This window comes from Nilaparvata lugens, chromosome 4 (assembly GCF_014356525.2).
Source record: "Nilaparvata lugens isolate BPH chromosome 4, ASM1435652v1, whole genome shotgun sequence".
Lineage (NCBI taxonomy): Eukaryota > Metazoa > Arthropoda > Insecta > Hemiptera > Delphacidae > Nilaparvata > Nilaparvata lugens.
This window is the reverse complement of record NC_052507.1, coordinates 62,220,651-62,246,670: the sequence shown is the minus strand read 5'-3', so window position 1 is coordinate 62,246,670 and position 26,020 is coordinate 62,220,651. Positions and strand designations below refer to the sequence as shown.

Here is a 26,020-nt window from a genome sequence, read left to right as displayed (position 1 = left end):
TCTGCAGCATTTTGGTTTGTCGAAATATAGGTTATGTTTATGTTGATATTAAAATTGAAATTTTATGAAAGTCAATCTTTTATTTAAGAGAAATGTGATAACTAACTTATAATCAAACAACGATGAATAGTTGATGATGATATACTTTCAGTATATCTCACAATCAAAATAGAGCAATTTTATAAGAGTAGAGCTACTTAATAATCTGATCCCAACAATCCACGTTATGTAAACAAAACCTTCAAGGTGTCTGTTGAATATGAAATATCTTGTTGATATATTTTCCACAGTTTTTAATTTCAATGGAGCATCATATTGTATCTTGTTTACCATTACTCTCTGCATCAATAAGGTCAGTAAACTATCTAGATAATTAATAAAGACCACATTATTTGTATTTATTGAAAGAATTATTGTTAATAAGATGCACATTTCATTATAATAGAATAGGCCTACTTTTTTGGACATCTTTGTAACGATTATCTTATCAAACTAGATAAAATTAACCGATCTTAGTCATATTGCTTACCATTTCTAGGACTAAGCCATGGACTAGGTCCATTAAGGAGAAATTCATTCACGCTGAGCCAGTCCGCCACAGCATCCTCAGAAACTTGCATCAGTCCGCGCAGGTCTTCTATATTTTTACTGATCTCTATTATTGAGGTGCCATCAGCATAGCTTACTATTTACCTATTTGGTTTCCAATATTCAACTCAAGTACACTCAGACTATTTTATCATCTCAGGAATATTACCCTGCCTCTGCAAAGAGGAAAGGACAAGCTTTCATGACTTCAGCGATCAGAGAATGTTTGAGCAATGCATGTAACTACAGATAGGCTTATGTTCTGGCAAGTTTTTGATCCCTTGTTTTTTAATGCGGAGGTTGAAGGAAGCCTACTGTGCATGTCTGACTGCTATATTCCTAATTATTATAAAATACCTTTATGGCTGGTTTACTCCAAAAGCTGACAACAAATCAGCTGCTTGACTAGTTTATAGTTGCCAAGTATAGTAGCGTCTTGGTGCTGTGACTCCTCAATTCAGTAAATAATTGGTGGCTTGAGCCCTGGAGAAGAGAAAAGTGTGTGTTAATGTGCGTACAGACTTATGCGCCACAAACACGCGCATTTTGCTGTCCATCAGCTGATGCTATGCTTTTTATATCTGTATCTTACTGTTTCTCTACTAATACAGATATAATAAGCATAGTCATTACATATATAATCAGCTGATGAAAGTGAAGTGCAGGTGTTCGTGCATGGCGCATAAGTCTGTACGAAACTTAACAAGTAACAAGATTGTAAACATTTCACTAAAACACGATTGACATCTGTACTCAGGTACAGTACGCTTTTTACCTACGCCGTATATATTTATTTATTTATTCAATGATACACAAAATATTTACAATATAGTTTGAAAAAGATTTTCAAAATTCAAATTCAAATTTCATTAAGTGTCCAAGACACATTATACTAGTAGTTCTGTGAACAGTAGACCTCACGTTGTATTCTCATCCACAAGTACCTGATTGAAACTATAGACCTTATGGAAATACAGCAATAGACTGGCTTCTCCACACATCTGTGTAATCACTTGTCAGCTGTTTTATAATTCTATAGTCTGATTTTTACTCTAATATTGGCGTATGAAGGAGGCTCCTTTTTCCTTTTATATTATCCTTGAAATGCAAAATTTCCAAAAACCTTGTTATATACGTCGACGCGCAATAATTAAAAAAGGAACATATCTGACAAATTTCATGAAAATCTATTACCGCGTTTCGCCGTAATTGCGCAACATATAAACATTTTAACATTAAGAGAAATGCCAAACCGTCGACTTGAATCTTAGACCTCACTTCACTCGGTCAATAAAATATTGTACAGGCACTGTCAATATACATGAAAATCATACAACTTAACACTAAACATAAAAAAGTATCACATTATACTATGCTGTCCAACCTTATGTTAAAATACTGTTCTAAACTATAAAAACATTTCTTCAATAGGAACTCTTTAATTTTCTGTTTGTATTCCTTTTTAGGTAACTTAATTCTCTAATATCTAATTGTAAGTGGTTCTAAAATCTGAATACCCAGGCCTTAAAACTAGTATGACTAGATCTATAATAGTGAAATTCATTTCGGATGTTCAATCGATTCCGTGTGTAATGAAAGTGGACATTATTATGACTAGAAAATAAATTCAAGTTAGACTTCACAAACAACTAGCATTGGTATATAAAAATACATGGCAAACTCATAATTTCCAGTCTTATGAATAAAGGCTTGCTAAGAGAAAGAGGTGGTACATTGCAAATAGTCCCAACTGCTCTCTTTTGTGATACAAAAAGATAAGGAGTAGCTGCAATTTGCCCACATTATAGCGCCATATAGCAGATGTGTATAATATACATTTAATAATATTTTAACTAATTCTATTTCTCTTAATTTTTTCAACATAAAGACACCTCTGGTAACTTTAGAGACAGTATAGTCTATATGAGATTTCCATTTCAAGTTGCACTGGATGTAAATACCTAAAAATTCAACAGAGAGCGGAGAATTCATATTATTATCAATCACTGATAGACTTTGTGTTTTGTTCAGATTAACTGGTAACTTTAGAGACAGTATAGTCTATATGAGATTTCCATTTCAAGTTGCACTGGATGTAAATACCTAAAAATTTAACAGAGTGCGAAGAATTCATATTATATGACACTGATCGACTTTGTGTTTGGTTCAGATTAAGAGCTAATTAATTGGTGTTGCACCAGTCAGTCATAATTTGCATAAGAAGCTACCGTATATATTCAAGGTTTGCTTCTACAAGGGTAATGTTTTTTCAACATCCGATCACATATCTTGACACAGACAAGCGGTAAGGAGGCGATTTTAATAGTGCTTAACAGCTTGACATCTCCACCAAATGATTGGTGCATCCAAATCGTCAATTGTTATCGTGCAATAGACTCAGAAACTTTGTTGCCTTACTCGAGTCCCCCGCCAAGTGATGATTGGTTTGTGCAGCGTTATTTAGCTCTGTTAGCAAAAGGCAATAGTTCAGCATAAATCTAACGAAGAATGATTCGAGTTTATGCAGGAAACGTTACGAGTGACGTTGATGTACGTGATTGGTCTCCGAATATGAAAGACGTCAGTTGAAATGACTTTCGGAATCGCTGTTATTAATGGCAACTCGGCATCACAGAGATGGTGCAACCAACGAATCGAATCTGATAATTTCGGTCTCCCATCATACAAACCCGACTTGACCACTGGTAAAACTTATACATTCTCCCCAAACTCAAGTTTGGGTAAACTCAATTTTACGGTATATGTGTGTTTTTATGTCATTACTGTTAACTCAAACCGATAGTCTACGTAGTTCTTTTCCTTGAAGCTATGTGACGCTTAAGGTGTGTACAGATATATGCGCCGCGAACATGAGCAATTCACTTTCAAATCAGCTGACTATATCTGTATTTTTACCGAAACGGTATAAGATATAGATATAAAAAAGCTTGGCATCAGCTGATTAAAAGTGAATTGCGCATGTTCTTTTCCTTGAAGCTATGTGACGCTTAAGGTGTGTACAGATATATGCGCCGCGAACATGAGCAATTCACTTTCAAATCAGCTGACTATATCTGTATTTTTACCGAAACGGTATAAGATATAGATATAAAAAAGCTTGGCATCAGCTGATTAAAAGTGAATTGCGCATGTTCGCGGCGCGTAAATCTGTACGCACCTTTACTCATTCTCACCATAACAAAACGGAAATAATAGTCGACAGTAATCGGCTTGAATTAACAGTGAAATTTGGAACATAAACGACCTATACCATGGGATATTTTCTTATGCTACGGTATCTATTTTCTATGATAAAATGCTGTCGCCAAATGCGTTTAAGTGGGCTATGACGTTGTTCTGTGGGTAGTCTGGTCCACTGGTATGACAAATGCCTCAATTATGTATAAATAAGATTGATTAGATATTGGTGAAAATAAATATTCTATCATTATTATACATTCGTATTTCATTTATGGCCAATCGGAGGTTGAAAACAATGACCCTGGTATATTGTAATAAGTGTGAGTATATTATTGTGAGGATAAGCATTGGTGATTCTATTGTTGAAAATGTGTCAGAGATTTTCAAATCCTTATTCTTATCCTCAGTCTCAACCTTATCAATCAATCGATCAAATCAAATCAATTTATTACCACAGATAAACACTTTACAATTTGTATCGGCCACGTCAATATTATAAACTATATTAGAGATCATACAACAATAGCAATTACCTAAAAATCTAGATAGACTCCATGTTAACATTGAAATATTCATACACACTATAAAAACCATTTTTTATAAAAAAAATTCTTAATTCTTAGTTTAAATGATTTTAAATGAATGATTTAAATGTTTTTATGATTATTTTTTGATCAGTTTTTGAATGATTATTAAGTTACTGTTCTAGATTTTTTTCTGTTTTTAGACTCTAATAGTATCTATGTGATTCAAAATTTGCTCGTTTATCTGAGTATTGAAGTGGAAGTGACATAACCAACATTTGGACAGTATAGTATAAATTGGAAATGGGTCAGTTTTGGGCATGAGCCTGTTGTGCCTCTCCTCATTTTAAGTATTTGTGCACAATGTGATAAATATAAAAATAAATAAATAAATCCCCTGAGCGTCAAATCTCGAACATTTGGTGGTAAATGGTTATAAAAATTTATTGAAAAGGCCTTGAAACTCGTATGCCTGGATTTGTAAGAGCAGTACTCATTCCTCAGATTCGATTTATTCCTTGTGTTATAAGAACGAATGTTGTCATGAGTTGAGAATAAATGTAGATTTGACTTTACAAAAAGCAGACAATTAAACATGTTAGGATAATTAACAAGGATAATAATCCTTGGAAAGGTATCCTTTTCTCTATCCCACTCACAACTTCATCCTCATATCTATCGAGTGTTGGAGTGAGGAAAGAGAAAGTTTTCAATATTTAACTGTATTCAATATTTATTTATCATTTACAATCAACTCAAGGACAAAGAAACAGACTACAGTCCAAAACTTCTTTTCATCCCAATTTCATAAAATAAATTGTCCAAATAAAGGTTATGTGCGACTTTCCAATTCTTCACTAATTTCCACATTGAAACAAAACACAAACACTTGAAACAATTAATTTATCTACAATCAATGAAATTAGTACTGTGGGGAGGAAATATTATCTTGGGTTGATTGTCGACAAGGACCTTTTCATGGAATGCCATACTGATAGTCTGGCGAACAAATTTAGCAGTCATTTATTTGTTTTGAGGAATTTGACCAATTACGTGCCAAATGAGACTGGAATAAACACTGTACTATGCACTTATATATTCTCATATTTCATACGGGATAGAGTTATGGGGTAGCACGTCATTGCAGAACATTGCTAGAATTTTCACTCTGTAAAAACGTGCCATTAGATACGTAGCAGGTTTGGGTTTGAATCATCCTTGTCGAAATGTTTTTCAAAATCTTGGTATTCTTACTTTACCCTGTATATTCATTTTAAAGTAATATTATTTGCGGTAAAGAATATTGACAGCTTCACTACTAGAGCGCAGGCGCATTCATACAATACTAGAAATAGAGATGACCTTACTATTCAGCCTCACAGACTTGCATTATTTGAAAAGAAGACCAGTTATATGGGGACAAAATTCATAAGAAAGTTACCAAATTACTTTACATTTAAAAAGGATTCATTGAAAATAGTTTGAATGTGACATCTCATGTGTAATTTTGTATTCTTGTATTATCTGACCATATTCAACTATATGGTTTGCTGTATTGTGTTGAATAAATACAGTATGATTCAAAAAGAATACCACAACTTTGAAAATATGTATTTAATCAAGGAAATATAATAGAAACTTGGGTTGTAAATCAAAATGAAGAGCATTAAAATAAGTTTTTCCCCCACTAGAAAATAAGTTCACAAATGTTCAATGTGACCCCCTCCAGACACTCGAGTGATATCAATACGATACTCGAACTCGTTGCACACCCTCAGTAGCATATCGGGCGTAACAGTTTGTATAGCTGCTGTTATTTCTTGTTTGAGCTCCTCAATGTTAGCTGGTAGAGGAGGTCGATACAGTTTATCTTTAACGTACACCCACAGAAAAAAATCGGAAGGGGTGAGCTCAGGGCTTCTTGGAGGCCAGTGATGAAGTGCTCTGTCTTGAGCTGCTTAGCAGCCGATCCATTGCCTCGGATAGTTTTTATGCAAATAGGCACGGACAGATGAGTGCCAATGGGACTAAATAAGGAACTAGAAAATCTTCAGAGCTTCCTCTAATCGATGACTGATGGTGCTTTACTCTCCGTTTATTCTTTGCAGAGATCAATCAATTTTCAAAGTTGTGGTATTCTTTTTGAATCACGGTGTATTATTATTATAAGTATGAGTTGATATTCAGAGTTTTTATATTCATCAATCATTCTTTCTGTTCACAGCACATTCTATCCTCCTTCAACTTCACCTATCCAACAGTGCTTCAAGGATGGCAAACTGCTACAACTACACTTATAATGTTTCTGCTAAAATCAGTTGATAGAGAAAAGTACAAGGAATCAGTGCACGCTCCTGGTTTCACCATATTTGCTCCTCATCTTGTTTTCCATGTGCTGCAACTTGTAACCGGATCCAAAGCACTTTCTCTGCTTGTAAGTTTATCACACTTCATAAGATTAGCATCTGGTCTAGTGGATAGAGTGCTTGCGTAGCAACCTAGAGATCCCGGGTTCAAACCCCACTCAGAGGTAAAAGTTTTTTGAACAGGTCACTCCCGTGTTATCGGATGGGCACGTTAAACTGTCGGTCCCGGCTGAAGTATGACAGTCGTAAGGCCCATTGACGGCTCAAATGATATATCCAGACGAGGTGGATACTTCCATCAGGAACTCTCCCCACCAATAAAAGCCATACGAATATCATTATTATTATTAGATTAGCATACTTCTTATATAGTGAGGTCCACGTTATAATGGCAGTGTTTGACTATCAATGGTATTGCTATCCTTGTCTATCATACAACAAAACGCATAGCGCTATTCTTTCTCGCTTTGCCAGATCGTCTTTTAACAATGCAAAATTGATAATTAATTATCAAAATATTTCATCTCAGTTATGAAATTATTGAAAAATATAATTTCTTGCTTAATAAAATTGATTATTTCAAACGAGAATGAACCGTTAGTATTACATCAATGAGCCTGTATCAGCTACCGTCTATAGATAACATTGAAAAGACAGAGGTTCGGCAACGTTGTTTTCTTATCTTTCTTCACTGCCATTTTGACGTGGACCTCACTATAGCTTCTAAAGATTGAAGCATTGATAGCTTTCACTCAAATGCTTATTAATTTTTCAAATATATTGAAACAAAAACCCAAATTTACAGGTAACCCGTGCTCCGCAAGGGTTTAATTAAAAACCTGACAAACTGAAAACTTGAAGAATTTGAAATAGGCCTATAAACATCCTTGGTAAATTAAGAATCTATATGCAAAATTTCAAGTTAATCAGTCCAGTGGTTCAGACGTGATGATGCGTCATTCGTGTATTTCCGACCATGTATAAGCCAATTTTTTTTCCTTTATTATAGATGAACAAAATATTGAATTCTCTGCTATATTAATTTGGCTTTTGTTAAATAATTATTACATGAGAATAAATAAATAATACAGTATTATAATGTATGTTAATTACTTCTGATAAAAGTGAGAGATTGTATGAGATTTCATACAAATTTCACTGCCATTATAACGTGAATCTCATCATAGGCAAACTAAAGGTTACCTATCATATAGTCTAAGTGCCGGTTGCACAAAAGCCGGTTAAATTTTAACCGTGATTAATTCCACGAGAACCAATGAAAGAAGGTCTTTTAGTAAAGCAACTTTTACAAAGACTTCTCTGATTGGTTCTCGTCAAATTAATCTCGGTTAAAATCTAACCGGCACTAAGTCCTGCTTATCAATTTGTAAAAAAAGCAGAGCAGAAATTTGAATTAGTTTTTCCTTCAGATGCAATTTGCAATTCTCCCACATTATGCTACAACAAACCGTTGTTCATTCATACAATGATTTCATTGTTCCAAGTCGATTTACTTATTATATTTCTATTTTCAGCCTGTTCCAGTATTTCTATGTGGTGTCAATACATCAGAAGCAATAATCAATTTAGTATTAAAGTCGGATAATAGATTCATAAATTTAATAGGAGCCTCAGTAATTCTTACATCTGGGATCGTTCTACTTTGGAAATACTATGAGGTAAGAAATATTGTTAAATCTATTTGTCTAGTTGAGAAGTTGATATTGTGGTAATTATTCATATTGAATGAAAAAGACTAAGAAATTGTCAAAAACCACAGATTTAAACTGAGTTTATCAGAGATTGACAATGGTGTAATAACCGAAACCGGTCTTTCTAAGTATCAATAAATCTGTGGTTTTTGACAATTTCTTAGTCTTTTTCATTCTATATTGTTAAATCTATCCAATAATCTATAATAGTGATTAATTTATTATTAACTAGCAGGTGTCTCGAATCAAATCCATTTATTGCCAACGACAAGTATAAACAAGTATCGGCCAAGTCATAAAAATCACAACCATTGTTATACAAGAGCATAAGTTCACAATTTATAAATTATTCATATTGAAGCTACTCGTAAACTATTCATTAAGATTGTAAAGTAGTTTCTTATTAGAAAATCATTAATTCTTAATTTGAAATCTCTCACAGACAAGTGTCTAATGTCCAATGGTAATTGGTTGAAGAATTTAATTGCACAAGCCCTAAAACTCACATGACTGGATTTGTACCGACAATATTCATTTCTCAGGTTCAATCCACTTCTAGTATTGTGGGAATGAATCTCAGAATGACTAGAAAAGGACATCAAATTGGTTTTTACAAACAATAATATTGAAATATAAAAATACAGGGTATAAACACATAATTCTAAGCTCAATGAATAGTTTTGCAATGCGTAAGGGTTGAAACTTCACATATATTTCGTATTGCCCTCTTTTGTAAAATAAACAGAGAATAAGCATATTTGTAGTTTCCCCATAATACAGAGTGATTATAAAAGGACTTTACAACTTTGAAAGCACATAAATATTTATTGAAATTACTTACAGAATTGAGAAAGGTGTCATTTTGTTATAAAACACTTCAAGTTTAAGGTGTGAGTGTTATTTTGGTTGGATTTGACAGCCGTTGGTAATGCAACATACATCCCACCGATAATCGATTTCTTGCCTCACTCGTACCAGCATATCAGGCGTAACTTGTGCAACCGCAGCGATCCGAATGTGATCCGATTTCGGAGTTCATTAAGATTGTCTGGTAGAGGCGGAACATAAACCTTATCCTTAATGAAACCCCCCAGGAAGAAATCCATCGGTATTAAATCTGGTGTGTGAGGTGGCCATGCAATTGGCCCTGCATGGTAAATCCAGCGAAGTTGAAAGCAATTGTCTAGAAAATCCCAAATTTCTCCGTGGAAATGAGCTGGTGCACCATCATGCTGAACAAGATGAACAAGTTCTCTTTTACTTTTAATCTTAATGACCTCCGAAATTTATTATTTCATCAAATTACATCATAATATTGGGAATACTCCCATTTGATAGGTGATTTGTCAAATACTTGCATCCTTAGAACTAAGTAAGATTTCTAACAGGTAAAATAAACAGTGACAGTACATAAAAAATTATATAACAAAGTGTAATATTAGGTCTATCATTATTCTTAGTCCTAAAAATAGAGCAAATGTGAGCATTTTACTTTGTGTCATTGAGTGCAGAGTTTATGGTTAATTGAATTCTGCCACCGAGTAGTACGCTTTATCAACTAAGATTCTTTTCACAGATTTCTTGAAGAGCTTTAGAGATTCGATTTTTCGAATGGTCTCAGGTAATTTATTATATAATCTTAATCCTGAATAAGAGGGATTCTTCTCATATGTCGCATGTCTATGGACTGGATACAACAGCAAATGCTGATTGCGTGTAGAGTTATCATGTCTCTTTGTGCAAAATTGAAATTTATTGATATTACTCTTGATGAAAATTAATAACTGATAAATGTAGATTGCAGGCAAGGTGAGAATCTGAGAGACTTGCATGAGTCTCTTGTCTCTTGTCTCAACCCGAAAATCACTCTAATAATCTTTTTTTGCATTAAAAATACCTTAGAACTGTCTGTTGAATTATCCCAGAAGATATTTCCATAGCATATATGGGAATAGACATAGGCATAATATACTGTGATGAGGGTGTTTCTGTCCACCGAACGAGACAACTTTAGAATCATAAAGTATGCACGGTTCAACTTGGAGTAAGACTCTGTATGTGTTCCTTCCAAGTCGAATGCTCATCTATTGTAACTCCCAAGAATTTTATTGATTTTGCTAGTTTCAGTTTGCTGTCAGTTAATGAAAGAGGAATTCTGTTGTCTGTTGATATGTAGCTAAACTCCATTAAAAAAGTCTTATTATAATTAAGAGAGAGTCCATTTGCTTTGAGCCAGCAGGACATGGTATCAAGGTCATTTTTTATATTATTTGCTAGATTTGTTTGATTTTTATCTGTTATTAAAGCAGTAGTATCATCCGCAAACATTATTAACCTTGAATGGGAGACTGATGTTGGAAGGTCAGAAATCGGATCACATTCGGATCGCTGCGGTTGCACAAGTTACGCCTGATCTGCTGGTTCGAGTGTGGCGAGAAATCGATTATCGGTGGGATGTATGTCGCATTACCAACGGCTGTCACATCGAACCAAAATGACACCCACACCTTAAACTGGAAGTGTTTTGTAACAGAATGACACCTTTTTCAATTCTGTAAGTAATTTCAATAAATATTTATGTGCTTTCAAAGTTGTAAAGTCCTTTTATAATCACTCTGTATAGTACCATAGGAAATATGAGAGTGTACATAGCTATAGTAAACATTAATAAGGATTTTTGGGACACTATCTCCTTAAGTCTCTTGACTATAAACGTACCCCTCGTGACTTTTGGGATAGTGTAATTAATATGACTCTTCTAATTCATATTACTTTGTATGTTAAAGCCTAGGAATTTGGCGAAATGTGCTGAATAGCTATTATCATATGACACAGATAAATCTTGTGTTTTGTTTAAATAAAAGCAAGTTTGTTAGCTCTACACCAATCTGACAAAAGATTCGCCTTTTCTTTTAAAACAGTTTCTCTCATTTCGCTACCAGTGATAAATTATTTATAGTGAGGTCCACGTTACTAGTAGTTCTGTGAACAGTGGACCTCACGCAGTATTCACCTTATGGAAATACAGCAATAGACTGGCTTCTCCACACATCTGTGTAATCACTTGTCAGCTGATTTATGATGAATTATTCTATAGTCTGATTTTTACTTTCCTTGCCCTATTACCATAGGTAAGGAAAGATTTTTACTCTAATATTGGCATATGAAAGAGGCTCCTTTATCCTTTTATATTATCCTTGAAATGAAAAAATTTCCAAAAACCTTGTATATACGTCGACGCGCAATTAAAAAAGGAACATACCTAGGAACATACCTAAAGGAACATATGCGCAACATATAAACATTTAAACATGAGAAATGCCAAACCGTCGACTTGAATCTTACACCTCACTTCGCTCGGTCAATAATAGCAGTGTTTGATTAGCAATGGTATTGCTATCCTTGTCTATCATTCAACAAAGCGGATATCACTATCTCTTTCTCGCTTTGCTCTGTTGCCAGATCGTCTTTTAACAATGTAGAATTAATAATTAATTAACAAGATATTTCATCTTAATTGTGAAAATTCATTACTGTATGGAATTATTGAAAAATATAATTTCTTGCTTAATTGACCGAGCGAAGTGAGGTCTAAGATTCAAGTCGACAGTTTGGCATTTCTCTTAATGTTTAAATGTTTATATGTTGCGCATTTACGGCGAAACGCGGTAATAGTTTTACATGAAATTTGACAGGTATGTTCCTTTTTTAATTGCGCGTCGATGTATATACAAGGTTTTTGGAAATTTTGCATTTCAAGGATAATATAAAAGGATAAAGGAGCCTCCTTCATACGTCGATATTGGAGTAAAAATCAGACTATAGAATTATTCATCATAAATCAGCTGTCTAGTGGACTATAATACTACCCGTTCAAAAGCATCGAACATCTTGAAAATGTATTTTTCCATCAACGTTGTAGACAGTTGCAGCCAGACCTGATAACAGCGCTCACACTCACATTCCGGGACGACACGTCACGGTACGATAGGATAGAAAGCTCTATGTTTATTTAGGATTTTTTCTAGACATTTTAAATTGATAAATTATTTATTAATTTTTGAGAAAACATAACAACAGGTCAATGTAACCTACTGAGCGCGAGGTCTACTGTTCACAGAACTACTAGTAGTAAAGGTCCTAAGATTGAACCTTGCGGCTCTCCAGTTTCAACAGGCTTGAAATCAGACATATCTTCATTAAAAGAAACAGCTTGGAATCTATCATTCAAATATGATCTTGAAAGTTCTACAGATTTAGAATTAAACCCTAAATTTTCCAGTTTGTGCTCCGCAAGGTTCCGTTTAAAGCGTGAATAGATGGAATTTAGTCAAACCAAAAACTCACTGAAATCTTGAAGAATTTAAAATAGACTTATAACCATTCTCGGTAAATTAAGAATCAATATGCAAAATTTCAAGTCAAGTTGAGTTGTTCAAAGGTGTATAATCCAGTTCTTTCCTTTATTATTATTATAGAATATGTGGTAGTTTGAATATTGAATTTATGTTGTTTATGTGTAAAAATGTTGCAGTTGACAAAAGTGGGCGCTTGCGTTTGGTTTGTGGCCTACATAGTTGTGTTCACAGCCGATTCTCTGTACTGTGGCCTAGTCGACATGAAAGTCAACCGACTCAGTCGGCTGTTCTACATCAATCTTTTCAGGTGAGCTTGCAAAAAACTTGAAATAACTAGTAGTTTCAAAGTCTGATTTTTACAGTAATGTTGGCGTTCGAAAGAGACTCCTTTTGCTTTTGTATATCTTTAAGATGCAAAATTTCAAAAAAATCATGTATATATGTCGACTTGAAGTTCAAAAAGGAACATATCTGTCAAATGTCATGGAAATTATTGCCGCGGCTCGCCGTAAATGCGGAACATATATATAAACATATCAACATAAAGATAAATGCAAAACCGTCGACTTGAATCTTAGACCTCACTTCGCTCGGTCAATTAGTTGTATGCAATGACGCATGCAATTAATAACTGAATGTTTATGTTTATGTTTTTGAAGGGACGGATTCAAAGATCCAAAGGTTCAAAGAGCCTCACACGTCAACCGAAGCTTATTGTGTGTCCCAAAGTATGTTAGTTAGGCAATCCAACTCCTGTGTCCTTTACAAGGTCCAGGAATTTTTTCCCTATACTAACATCCTATTCCTCACCTGGTTGCTTGCAGCCAAACAGAGCCCATCTTTTATTCCTTAGTGTTTCGCAATCCAGTATGATATGCTTGGCAGTCTCTTCAGACTGATTATAAAGCCTACACATTTGGCTTTAATTATTTCTGAGTCCAATTGTGTGGAGAATGGAGATGTTTCCTGAAGTGGCCATGTCCAGTTATCAGGGCAATCACCTGTTTGACCTGACCCCTACCCAGACTCACCAGCCAGCTGGTGAAGCGAGGGCTTGCGTCTGCCAGCAGCCTTTTGCCAAGTGCTTGACCAGGGTGACCCTGCCATTGTTGGTGGTGTAAGTCCCTGGACCATTTACTTATTGTGTGGAAGGCAGTTGTTTTGCTTATGCCATAGCCTGGCTCTGGGCCAAAGAATGGCATACTGGAACCCTGCTTAACAAGCTCATCTGCACGCTCGTTACCTCCTATGCCTACATGGCCAGGTACCCAACCAAGATGCACAGAGTTGCGTGTTGCAAGCCTGCTGAGTGCTTTGTGGCACTCCCTCACCAATTTGAACTTGGATTCATTGGAGTCAAGAGCCTTGAGGGTTGCCTAATAACTGGAAGTAACATAAATGGTATTTTATCTCTCTCGACCTTTCTCTTCTTTCAACTCGGACTGACCTGTTGCCAGTAGATCTTAAAGGAGATTAGCTTTTGATGTTAGCATTTTTGATACACCAACCCCAACAGCCATTAGTCGTTTTCACACCGATATCTCGCCGACACGACTGGACAGGACACAATTTACTCTGTTGGACAGTATGGACAGAGGAGGAGGCTGTGGTAACTGCGCGAGGTCTATTGTTCACAGAACTAAAAGTAATATCATTTTCAAGTAAATGAAATAAATAACGTTGAATAAATATATTCACTAAAATATAAGCATAACTAGTAGTTCTGTGAACAGTAGACATCACACAGTTTTCTCATCCACAAGTATCTGGTGTCAACTGTTCACCGGATTCTCCAGACATCTTATTATATTAAGCGAGCAATTTCTGTATATCTGTTTATATTTGGTTATTTATATCTGGTTATTTATGTCCAACGGATCTCGAAAACGGCTCTAACGATTTTTACGAAATTCGGAACATAGTAGGTTTATGATATAAAAATTCGATTGCACTAGGTCTCATCCCTGGGTAAACTCGCTGAAGGACATGAAAAGGATAATAATTATTCATCCTTGGAAAAACAGATGATAATTTCGTCGTCTGTCGAAACAGAAGATGCGTGTGTGGGAGAGAAACAGAATTATTTCCAGCTGTGTAATCAGCGAGAAATATTATCTAGAAATTTTAATCGACTTGATCAAAATAATATAACTTGTTGACATCACATAATAATCATTCTAAACTGGAGTATATCATAATTTTCCAAGTTAAACATTATTTGACAATATTAAGTGATTAGTAAGTGTTATTTTATTATTCAATTTGGTGTGTATTTAATCGAAATTAAAACTTTTAAGGTGATCGTTACTATCACCTCATAGGTACTCTCTCTTGTTCCGTATTGGGGCTCACTATAGTCGAGCCAAAATGAATAAACCATACTTGTATCTACTAACGACATTTTGCAAAGTGTTGTAAATTATTATTCCATAATAATGAGATAATTATGATTGAGCACTAAAATTATGTTCATGCTATTTATTCATACTTCACATGCATTCTGTCTACTTAATTGTAATTTTTACTTTCCCTGCCCTATTACCATAGGTAAGGAAAGTATTGCTTTCCGAAAAAATTAAGGTACCCCGATTTTTAAATTTCTATACGTTTCAAGGTCCCCTGAGTCCAAAAAAGTGGTTTTTGGGTATTGGTCTGTATGTGTGTGTGTGTGTGTGTGTGTGTGTGTGTGTGTGTGTGTGTGTGTGTTTGTGTATGAGTGTATGTGCGTCTGTGTACACGATATCTCATCTCCCAATTAACGGAATGACTTGAAATTTGGAATGTAAGGTCCTTACAATATAAGGATCCGACACGAACATTTTCGATCAAATGCAATTCAAGATGGCGGCTAAAATGGCGAAAATGTTGTCAAAAACAGGGTTTTTCGCGGTTTTCTCGAAAACGGCTCCAACGATTTTGATCAAATTTATACTCAAAATAGTCATTAATAAGCTCTATCAACTGCCACAAGTCACATATCTGTAAAAATTTCAGGAGCTCCGCCCCATCTATGCAAAGTTTGATTTCAGATTTCCAATTATCAGGCTTCGATACAATTTAAACACAAAATTTCAAGTGGAAAAGATTGAGCATGAGAATCTCTACAAGTAATGTTCAGTAACATTTTCACCTAAATTTGAAAATAAGCTTGAAATTTGAGAAAATGTGATTATTCAATTACAAACTGTTGGCAACTTTTGATTCTATTAAATCATTCACTATGAAGAGATATGTCTCCAGCGTTATTAAACTGTCAACAGCTGGCTCAGATTTTTATATAGTAGACTTGAGATGCGCGTGAACACTAGCGTCAAGTGATCAATTTTCATAACGGCAAGGAAAGTTGTGTGAGTGCACCACACCAGATTTTTAAATAGTAGACTTGAGATGCGCGTAAACACTAGCGTCAAGTGATCAATTTTCATAACGGCAAGGAAAGTTGTATGAGTGCGCCACACCAGATTTTTCTATAATCAAACACATTCAAGTAGCCCTATCAGAATACTTTCTCAAACTGAAATGATTGACGTCATTTTGTATTATTGTTTTCAGTGCCATCACTCTATTTCCGTTGAGCGTGGTCTCCGAGGAAATCTACGAGGCAGTGGAGTTTGGCTGGACCAAGGGTGCTCTGTTCTCCATGTGTTTTGTGACCAGCGGTGTATGCACTGGCATCACACAGCTGCTTGCATTACAGTTACAGGTGACTATGATATAGTAGACCAACCACTGGTCAATCACAATCAAACTGATTCCATCAGTTTTCTGTCAAACAAGGAAACAGATGGAAATTACTGAGATATTGCAATTATTCAAATGCAAATGAATTGATAATAACTATTATTAAACGAAAATACAAATTAAATTCTGTAAATCACCCCGAAGACTTTTGCTACTGCAAATATTTACAACAGGGTAAACAGATAGATGGAAATAGAGATTGTCAGTTTGGTGTAAGGGTAAATATTCCTGACCGGCATTTGTTGCGTTCAAAGCCACTGATCAATTCCATTGTGTTTTTTTACGTTCAGTAAAAAACCTGATCACAGAATGGAAACGCCAAAATCCGCCATCTTGAAAGAAAATGCAGCATTGTAATATAGCAGTAATTTTAATTTCTAACAATAAGATGCAGTCGCGTGTCGTGGTCTTGGTGCACTCAAGTCTTGGTTAGAATGATACCCTCCATTCTGTATGCATTCTGTGGCTAAAAGGTTGCTCATGAGTCATGACAGATGTTTCGTCTGCTGCTTGATAATATATTTGTAAACAAAACTAGGACCTAACCTATTCAATTGTATAATCAATTAAAATGGGAACCAGCAAGTGATTGGAGTTGTTTTGAATGCTTTGTAAGATATTTTAAATGTTATTGGATTCATGTAATCATGCATTACTCTGCTCTCAAATAAATAATAATAATAGAGTTCATAATTTGTAAACAACCTCGTATTCAGCCATGTCTGTTTACGTTCAGCTACTCTACGTTCTTTTCCATCGGTTAGAAAAGTATGATGAGCTTATCAGTGAACGAACCGGATATGATGTATTTTTTTTCTTATGAGTTAGACCAAAGACCATGAAGAGGTATAAACCCACAATGTCTATGCCTTCCCAATGCTAGCTCTTACTTGAAACTAAAGGCTACCATTGAGGTATTTTAGCGCGAGATATTATATAATATATGTATATTTTTCAATATTATAGATTACAAACTTCTCCAAGATCTTTAGTATGTAATAATCTTCTAGGTTGTCCCCTCAATGGCCGATTTCAATTCCAAGTATACTAGCGCTGCATGTGAGTCTAGCAATCTTTCAACGACCAAACAGTTCTTCATTCAGAGTCACGTTCACTCACCGGTCTCATCGTTCACTCACCGATCAATGGCTTTGAACTCAACCAATTAGGAGGAACCGGGTTCGATTCCCGGGCTGACAAATGATTTTTGAATAGTAGCGCTCATCGAATTTCCATCTAGCTGTTTACCCTGTTGTCAATATTTGCAGTAGCAGAAGTCTTCGGGGTGATTTACAACATTTAATTTGGATTCTCGTTTAATAAGGATTATTAAACAAGGAGTTGTTTTGGGTTTCAAGCCTGTTGTTACTTTCCAAATCATTCATAGTTGAGAATTATATATATTGTATCTATAGTCCAGTTACTACATAAATATACATTGGTGCTTGCAATATAAATATTGTAGTTCTGATTGTTTAATATATTATATGGATACATGAGAGAAGTCCAGAACCAATTTCTTCATGCAAAATTTCCTTGTGCTAGATACAGAGTGGCCCAAAAACCTCGTAACTTCTGTTCATTTTCCAGTTTTTAACTATTTCTGCCAAATCCAGTGATCGTACGGAAAAATTTGCTCTCGCCTTTTTTTACTTTCCTTGCCCTCTTACCATAGGTAAGGAAAGTATTGCTTTCCAAAAAAAAATTAAGGTACCCTAATTTCAAGTTTTCTATACGTTTCAAGGTCCCCTGAGTCCAAAAACATGATTTTTGGGTGTTGGTCTGTGTGTGTGTGTATGTGTGTATGTCTGTGAACATTGCCGTGCTACCAATAAAATGTAATATTACAACATGACAACTCCATTCCTAATTAACCGATTGACTTGAAATTTTAAACTTAAGGTCCTTATACCATGAGGATCCGACAATAAGAAATTCAATAAAATTGAATTTAAAATGTCGGATAATTACTAAAAAAACATTTTTTTACGGTTTTCTCGAAAACGGCTCTAACGATTTTCTTCAAATTTATACCATGAATAGCTATTTATAAGTCCTATCAACTGACGTGAGTCTCATTTCTGGGAAAATTGCCGGAGGTCCGTTATATCCTTCAGAAAAATGGCGGATAATTACTAAAAAGCCATGTTTTTCACGTTTTTTCGAAAACGGCTCTAACGATTTTCTTCAAATTTATACTTGGATAGCTATTTATAAACCCTATCAATTGACATGAGTCTCATTTCTGGGAAAATTGCAGGAGCTCTATAATATTATTGAGAAAAATGGCGGATAATTACTAAAAAATCATGTTTTCATAATTTTCTCAAAAATGACTTGACCGATTTTTTAAAAATTCATACCTTGTATAGTTATTTATCAGCTCTAACAAATGGCATGAGTATTTTTCCTGGGAAACTAATAGAGGTCCACCCCATCCTTGGATAGTGGAGTTTGTAACCTCCTCGTGCATGAGGTAGGTAGGTAGAGCAGTTCATAAAAAGAACACATAGTCAAGATATTTCATGTGTGGAACAGCTGTTTTGACGACAGTAGTCTGATCATAGTTTCAAATGTTGCCGCCGTCATTATGTTATTCCCCTAAATTATTCTCGCTTAAGAATGAGGCTTACAGTTCAATGAGCAAGGAAATTTGTGTGAGTGTACCACACCAGATTTTTTAGATTATAAAATTCTGAATTAAAAATGAGATCATTCATAACTCTCTATCTCCAATGAGTATTGAGGCGAAAGAGGAGAAGCGGAAAAGGCAATGAGGAGAATGAACTGTGATGAAATTCGAGCATTGTGTCAAAAGTTATGAGTGTTTGAAATTTTGGGGGTATCCTAGGTGTCCTACAAGATTTGAAGACCAATATCAGGGAAGAAATTGCTAACATAACGCCTGCAATGCTGGCAGGAGTCACGACAAACGCCAGAAATCGGTTTACTCAGTGTATGGAGAATGGGGGATGTCACCTACTTGATTTGGTATTCAAAACTGATTGAAACAAAACTTTATATATGTGTGTAGAAAAAATAAATACAAACTTTCTGATCCATACAAAGAGTTTTATTTACTTTTAAATAAAGGAAGTTTCACTGCCGCACTCTACAGATCAAATAAAATAAATAAATGCTTTATTCAACCAATAAAAATGAATTACATTACAAATACATTCAAAAACACAAACGCATTTCATAATCATTAAACATTCAATAATAAAATAATAAATAAACAGAACCCTATGTGAAGATAAAATAAATACAAAGATACAATATTAAAAAAATAAAATAAAATATGATATAATAATGAATGATAATAATAATGAAAGGTAAGTGCTCCTATAGAAACATTAATGGTTCATCCCTCTTTAAGCATAATGCTTGTGCTGAGGGATGAGTCGCTTAACATAATAATTTTATCTTAGACTACAGTACAATAAACCAGAACACATTCAAACAAACCGGAATATCATTCAACAAAACAAAAAACTAACTACAATAAAATAAACTAAAAAATCCTTCAACAAAACTAAAATAAACTGAATCAATTGTGTTCTATTTTAACACTATTTGTTATAAATATTGTAAATATTAAACCAATATTCAACAAAACAAAACAAGAACTAAATTTACAATCTATTTTGGTATAAACAAAATCATACCTATTTATATCTAATCTAATCTTATAAAAGAAAATAAATAGAATAATTTTCTTCATTATTATATTAAAATTGTTCTTTCAGAGTCACTGAAAATTGAATGAATCTGGTATATAAAAACAAAATAATGATAATGGACACAGTGAGAAAAACTAACAGAATGCATAAAAAAATAAAAAGCAAAAAAGAAAAGACTGTCATGCACCTAATCCTCAATTTTACTGTACGGTATTGGAACATTAATGATGTAAAAGAGAGTAAGTAAACATAAAGGCCATGTAAATACATCAATCTTCAATTTTGCCTCATTTCAAAGAAACAACGGACACCATTTTTGAATATAGAAAAGCTTGGTGCAGAGACTATTGATTGAGGAAGTTGATTGAATAAACGGGCCCCCCTGGAAAAAGCATGATTCGCAGCTGCAGTAGTCCTGAGACGAGGCTCCTCAAGGGGTTCTCTAATTTGTCTTCGTGCACCATACATGTGTACCGCAGATAAAGGAAAAGTATGTGGTCTCAAATAAATAAATAAATTTCAATAATTCAAATTCAAATACAGATGTGGTATACTAATACCAGAAATTCTCTGTATAGATATTCAGAAGGGAGTCTTATTGGTTTTTTAAGATCAATATTTATTAGTTATTTTAAATGAAAATAACAAACGAGTTAGATGTATAGTCGTGATGCTGATATTCTGTTGTATCTTCTTTGAGAAAATAGTTTTGATGCAAATAAATGAATGAATGACTCATTTGTTTGTAGTTGCAGTCTGCAGGAGGAAGTAGACGCGCGTCTACAGCCGCTCTTTTGTTGTCTGCTTGCTGTGCGCATGCGCTGTTCGTTGAGCGCACCTTCGCCTCTCCGCTCTTCCATCTGGTGTTCGTCAACTTGGCCTCCAATCTGCTGCTATTTAGCCCCGCCCCCGATCATTCGGTCTTCGGAGAGTACACCAAACTCGAGTTGGAACTCGTTTGAAACTATAGTACAAACTCTAAAGTCTGGTTTTCACTTGTAGAGTTAGTGGTCGAGCTTCTGGCATACTAACTCTACCGAGCTAACTCAACTCTTCTTACTTGGTCGAGCAACTGTTTCCACTACAATTGAGAATAGTAGGTGAACTGTGTTGTCTAGTGAACAGAACTAACCTTAAAATGTCAATACAAAACATTCATTATTGCCGTTCAGTCACACCAGTTTTACAAAAAGCATTGAAATATGCTTAAACTGATAGTTTTTAAACATTATTGATATGTTCTTAAACTTAATAGCCTATGGCACGACTCTACTCTACTAGTTCGAGACTGTTTTGATTAGCATAGTAGTGGTAGAGTAGAGTGAGAAGAGAAGCGGTGGTGGGGGAAGGCAAGTGGTAGAGTACTATCCCTCTCTACTCTACTAAAAACTAGTACTCTACCAACAACGTTTACATTGGGAGAGTTTTCAAGATAGTAGTCGTCTTATCAAAAATACCTTATTCATGTGTTCAACAATACAAAATCCATTTCACGTTCTATAGTGAGGTCCACGTTATAATGGCAATGGAGAAAGATAGGAGAACAACGTTGCCGAACCTGTCTTGTCAATAGACCTTAGCTGATACAGGTTTATTAATGTAGTCTAATATTAACTGTTCATTTTCGTTTAGAATGATCAATTATATTCTATTAAGCATTAAATTATATTTTAGAATAATTTCATAATGAATTTTTATAATTAAGATGCAATATTTTGTTAATCAATGATTAATTCTACATTGTTAAAAGACGGGTTGGCAACAGAGCAAAGAAAGAAAGGGATCAGCTTTGTTGAATGATAGACAAGGATAGCATACAATTATTGCCATTATAACGTGGACCTCACTATAGCGTTGAAGATAATTACCAGTAAGAATAGAATTCAATGATGAATCATCATATCAATCTACAAACTGAAGAGTTTTACAATAATTTCGATCAAAGAAATGTGATGAAATATGCGAAAGTTGAGGTATTTCTGTAATGTTTTCACATGAAACGGTGAAGTTTGGACCTTGAGTTGTCCATTCTCAAAAAGGGTATCGAGGATTTTTACACTTGACTGTAGAGGAAAACAGTGTTGCCGATTCTCCGCCTTGCCACTGCCTTACATACCGGTATATCCGCACTGATACTTCCATAGCTGATACTGGTATATCTAAAGTGATATCAACTATTCATTCTTGTTTATAATAATCACTTATATTTTATTCGTCAAGAAAATATATTTTTTAAATAATAAATTTGTATAATTAAGATCAAATATTTTGTTAATTAATTGACCGAACGAAGTGAAGTCTAAGATTCAAGTCGACTGTTTGGCATTTCTCTTAATGTTCAAATGTTTATATGTTGCGCATTTACGGCGAAACGCGGTAATAGATTTTCATGAAATTTGACAGGTATGTTCCTTTTTAAACTGCGCGTCGACTTATATACAAGGTTTTTTGGAAATTTTGCATTTCAAGGATTATATAAAAGGAAAAAGGAGCCTCCTTCATACGCCAATATCTATATATATAAAAGCGAAATGGCACTCACTCACTGACTGACTCACTCACTCACTCACTCACTCACTCACTCACTCACTCACTCACTCGCATAACTAAAAATCTACCGGACCAAAAACGTTCAAATTTGGTAGGTATGTTCAGTTGACCCTTTAGAGGCGCACTAAGAAATCTTTTGGCGATATTTTAACCCTAAGGGTTCTTTTTAAGGGTTTAAAGTTTGTCTTTTAGCATGTATATTCTTCTTCTCCCCAATCTCTTAATTATAATTGAAATTTCCATATCATATGTTACTATAGAACTATAATCTAGATAGAGTACCTCTTCGAAACAGTTGTTAACTGGCAACTAAATTAATAATTTTGTCAGGTTGGCATTAGGTTGAGTTGACTTTGTTAGGTTGGCACCAAGTTGAAAATTTAAATGCATTTATTGCGGAAAATCTCACTATAGTTCCATTCGAATCGACACATTCAATTACATTTTAATTGTATATAATAATTAATATTCATATAATGATTCAATATTTTGTATTATATAGAACACTAGCCGTCAGGCTCGCTTCGCTCGCCATATCCGTTTAGCCAGACGTTTAGTCTGGACCCCCGACGGATTGTCCTAACATGATAAAAATGCAGGCGAGCGAAGCGAGCCTGCTAATCTCATTCTAGGACGATCCAGTCGGGGGTCCAGGGGGCGGAGCCCCCTGGCTAGACGGATATGGCGAGCGAAGCGAGCCTGACGGCTAGTTAGAGTATAAATCAGACTATAGAATTATTCATCATAAATCAGCTGACAAGTGATCACACAGATGTGTGGAGAAGCCAGTCTATTACTGTATTTGTATAAGGTCTATAGTTTCAATCAGATATTAAAGAGGTATGCATCATTCTTTAAGCTGGGTTTACACCAAAGTTATTAACAAAATGGTTATAACTTAATCCTTATAGATTCTATTAGATTGAACGGATGTTGACAAACACATAATATGTTCATCATGTGTATGTTAAGTTATGATCCATCTAATATAATCTAAAAGGATTGAGTTATTAACATTTTTTAAAATAAATTTGGTCTAATCGCAGCTTTAAGGTCTTTGGTTTCAATATTTTGTTTTGCAGTCATGGTATTATTATGCGTGCCCATCAGTATCAATATTCTCACATTCGAAAAAACTAATTTAATAGGTGAATAAAAATAAACAAATGAACTAAATAATGCTGGAAAAATTATAATATTTTTGATTCTAAAAAATTAATTTTCATCAGATAGAAAGATTATCACGGAACTGGATGAATTATATCATATGGAATACAAATTCAAACGTGAACTGAGTTTGTTAACATTTAAAACAGTTGACATCTGGTACTTGTGGATGAGAATACTGCGTGAGGTCTACTGTTCACAGAACTACTAGTTGTTGTATTTCTATATTGTCAAAAACTTTGCAGAGGTTGAAAAGGATGCGCTATCTGATTTGTTGAATGATTGACAAGTAAAGCAACACTTTAATTCATAGATTTCATGAAATGACAAATCTCCCAGATTTGGTTGATGAGCTATGGATAGAGGTTGACCTAACAAGTGTCGTGATGTAATATGAGACGTTTTGCTACAATACAGGGTGAGTTATTTTCTGAAACATTGCATCTTTACTCCACTCTCAGATCAGAAAAATCACCCATCTTCAAATGCTTATAACTCAAGAATAGGACTGAATGTCGCCAATGTGATGACATATTACTGTTCCTCTCGTCAAGTAATATCATTCCTCAGAGTTTGAGCGATTTCAATGTTTGACTATTTTTGCAAAAATCTATGGATTTCATAAAAAATGCAAATCTCCCAGATTTGGTTGATGTTCGGGCTATGGATAGAGGTTGACCTAACAAGTGTTGTGCTATAATATGAGACTTAGGGATTTTCGCCTTAGGGCAACTGCTTTTCCCACATTTTCTTGGCGTGTCCCAGTGGGCTTCACTTTAATGATCCCTTTTATTGACCAAAGCGAAGCTGAGGTCTTAGTTTTGACTCGATCGGCTTTTGTCTGTTTGTTTGTTTGTACCGCAGTTACAGTCGCAGTTATTGTCTGATTTGGATGAAATTTGGTATGCAAGTTCTTTGAAACAAGGCACAGAAACGTATGTGTAACGATTTTTGATAAGACCTCCGGTTTTAATATAAATTGTGCCGCTCTAAAATGTGCTGTATTGAATGAATGGTATCGTTAGAATGCTATCGATAGAGGACAAGAGTTGTCAGCGGTGAACCTTGAAACGTCTGAGCCGCTCCAAATCATACTGTATTTATTAATTGAAGAAAACTTCTCACTTGATTGTACCATTTCTTCTCTTTTCAACACGATATTTCCCTGTTTCATAGATGAATAGTTTCTAGACCTACCGAACCGGCCGGAGACATCACAGCTTAGTTAGCTCTTGTTTTCACTTTAGTATGAGATCGGAAACCGACTTTTGAGCATAAACATTCGGCATAGGCATAACAAGCCGCCATAACATTGAATCCACTTTTCATGAAAAACATTATTAGCAACCTTCTGTCATTGTCAACAACAAACCCATGTTATTTAGAATCATTTCCGTCTCACTATCGTCTGTGAGACGATTCATTGTCTAAATTGCCTACTGTATATTCCATTTTTCTGTCTGTTGACCGATTCCTTATAATTAATTGTTGGAAAATTTGTAATTTTGTAAATATGTGGATGATATGAAGGTACCTCCTTGAGAGACATTTATAAGTCCGGTGTCCGTGGAAAAAATGTCTCTAGCACTCTCAATGGAGAAAATAATAGTTGACATGGGTAAATCCTCACAATATACTGTACTTTCTTAATGGCCCTTCTCATTAGTTTGAAAGTTGTAGGCTATTCATGAGCGAGGTCTACTGTTCGCAGAACTACTAGTTATTTGTATTTCTATATTGTCCTCAACAATAACGTGAACATTGTAAGAAAGGTCTATTATATCTGTACACAGAGAAGAAAGAAAAAGTATTCCTTCTACTTTGTGATCTGTATCATCTCTGCAAAATCCTCTGTGAATGTGGGCTTTATTTCGAGAACATTGATTGTCGGTCAACTTTTACAATGTAGAATCTACTTTACAAGAAGTGTTGTGAACAGACATGCTATGCTCATCAGCGCCACCGTCCAGTTCTGTGTTGGCAAGTGGTAACACTGCTTCTTATCAGAAGGCAGTGACGCAAATTTTTTATAATTTTATCATCAAAATAATATCCCAAATCGATTACAACCATAAATTTATCGCCAACTAACTGGGGTGGTAAAGTAAAGTTTTCCTCAAAATGTTCAAC

The 26,020-nt window shown here is 34.8% G+C and overlaps 1 protein-coding gene across 4 annotated transcripts; it reads left to right on the top strand.

Annotated features, from left to right (window-relative positions):
* LOC120350900 (transmembrane protein 241-like) lies at nucleotides 1-22,431 on the top strand. 4 transcript variants are annotated; one of them, XM_039426123.1, is made up of 6 exons: nucleotides 1-352; nucleotides 6,538-6,747; nucleotides 8,215-8,358; nucleotides 12,926-13,056; nucleotides 16,302-16,452; nucleotides 20,929-22,431. In XM_039426123.1, exons 1-6 carry the CDS (start codon nucleotides 260-262, stop codon nucleotides 21,133-21,135), a joined length of 936 nt encoding a protein of 311 aa, XP_039282057.1. In that variant the 5' UTR covers nucleotides 1-259; the 3' UTR covers nucleotides 21,136-22,431. The 4 variants fall into 4 exon arrangements, with proteins under 4 accessions (XP_039282057.1, XP_039282056.1, XP_039282059.1 ...); XM_039426122.1 differs by having other exon boundaries at nucleotides 20,923-22,431; XM_039426125.1 differs by lacking the exon at nucleotides 16,302-16,452 and having other exon boundaries at nucleotides 109-352.
* Nucleotides 22,432-26,020: the final 3,589 nt, after the last annotated feature.

Excerpts from the sequence above, each read along its gene's own strand:
- LOC120350900 (XM_039426122.1), top strand. The coding sequence starts at position 260 with ATGAAATATCTTGTTGATATATTTTCCACAGTTTTTAATTTCAATGGA. Across the intron at positions 13,057-16,301 it reads TTCTACATCAATCTTTTCAG|TGCCATCACTCTATTTCCGT; the intron begins GTGAGCTTGCAA and ends TATTGTTTTCAG. Across the intron at positions 16,453-20,922 it reads TGCTTGCATTACAGTTACAG|TTGCAGTCTGCAGGAGGAAG; the intron begins GTGACTATGATA and ends ATTTGTTTGTAG.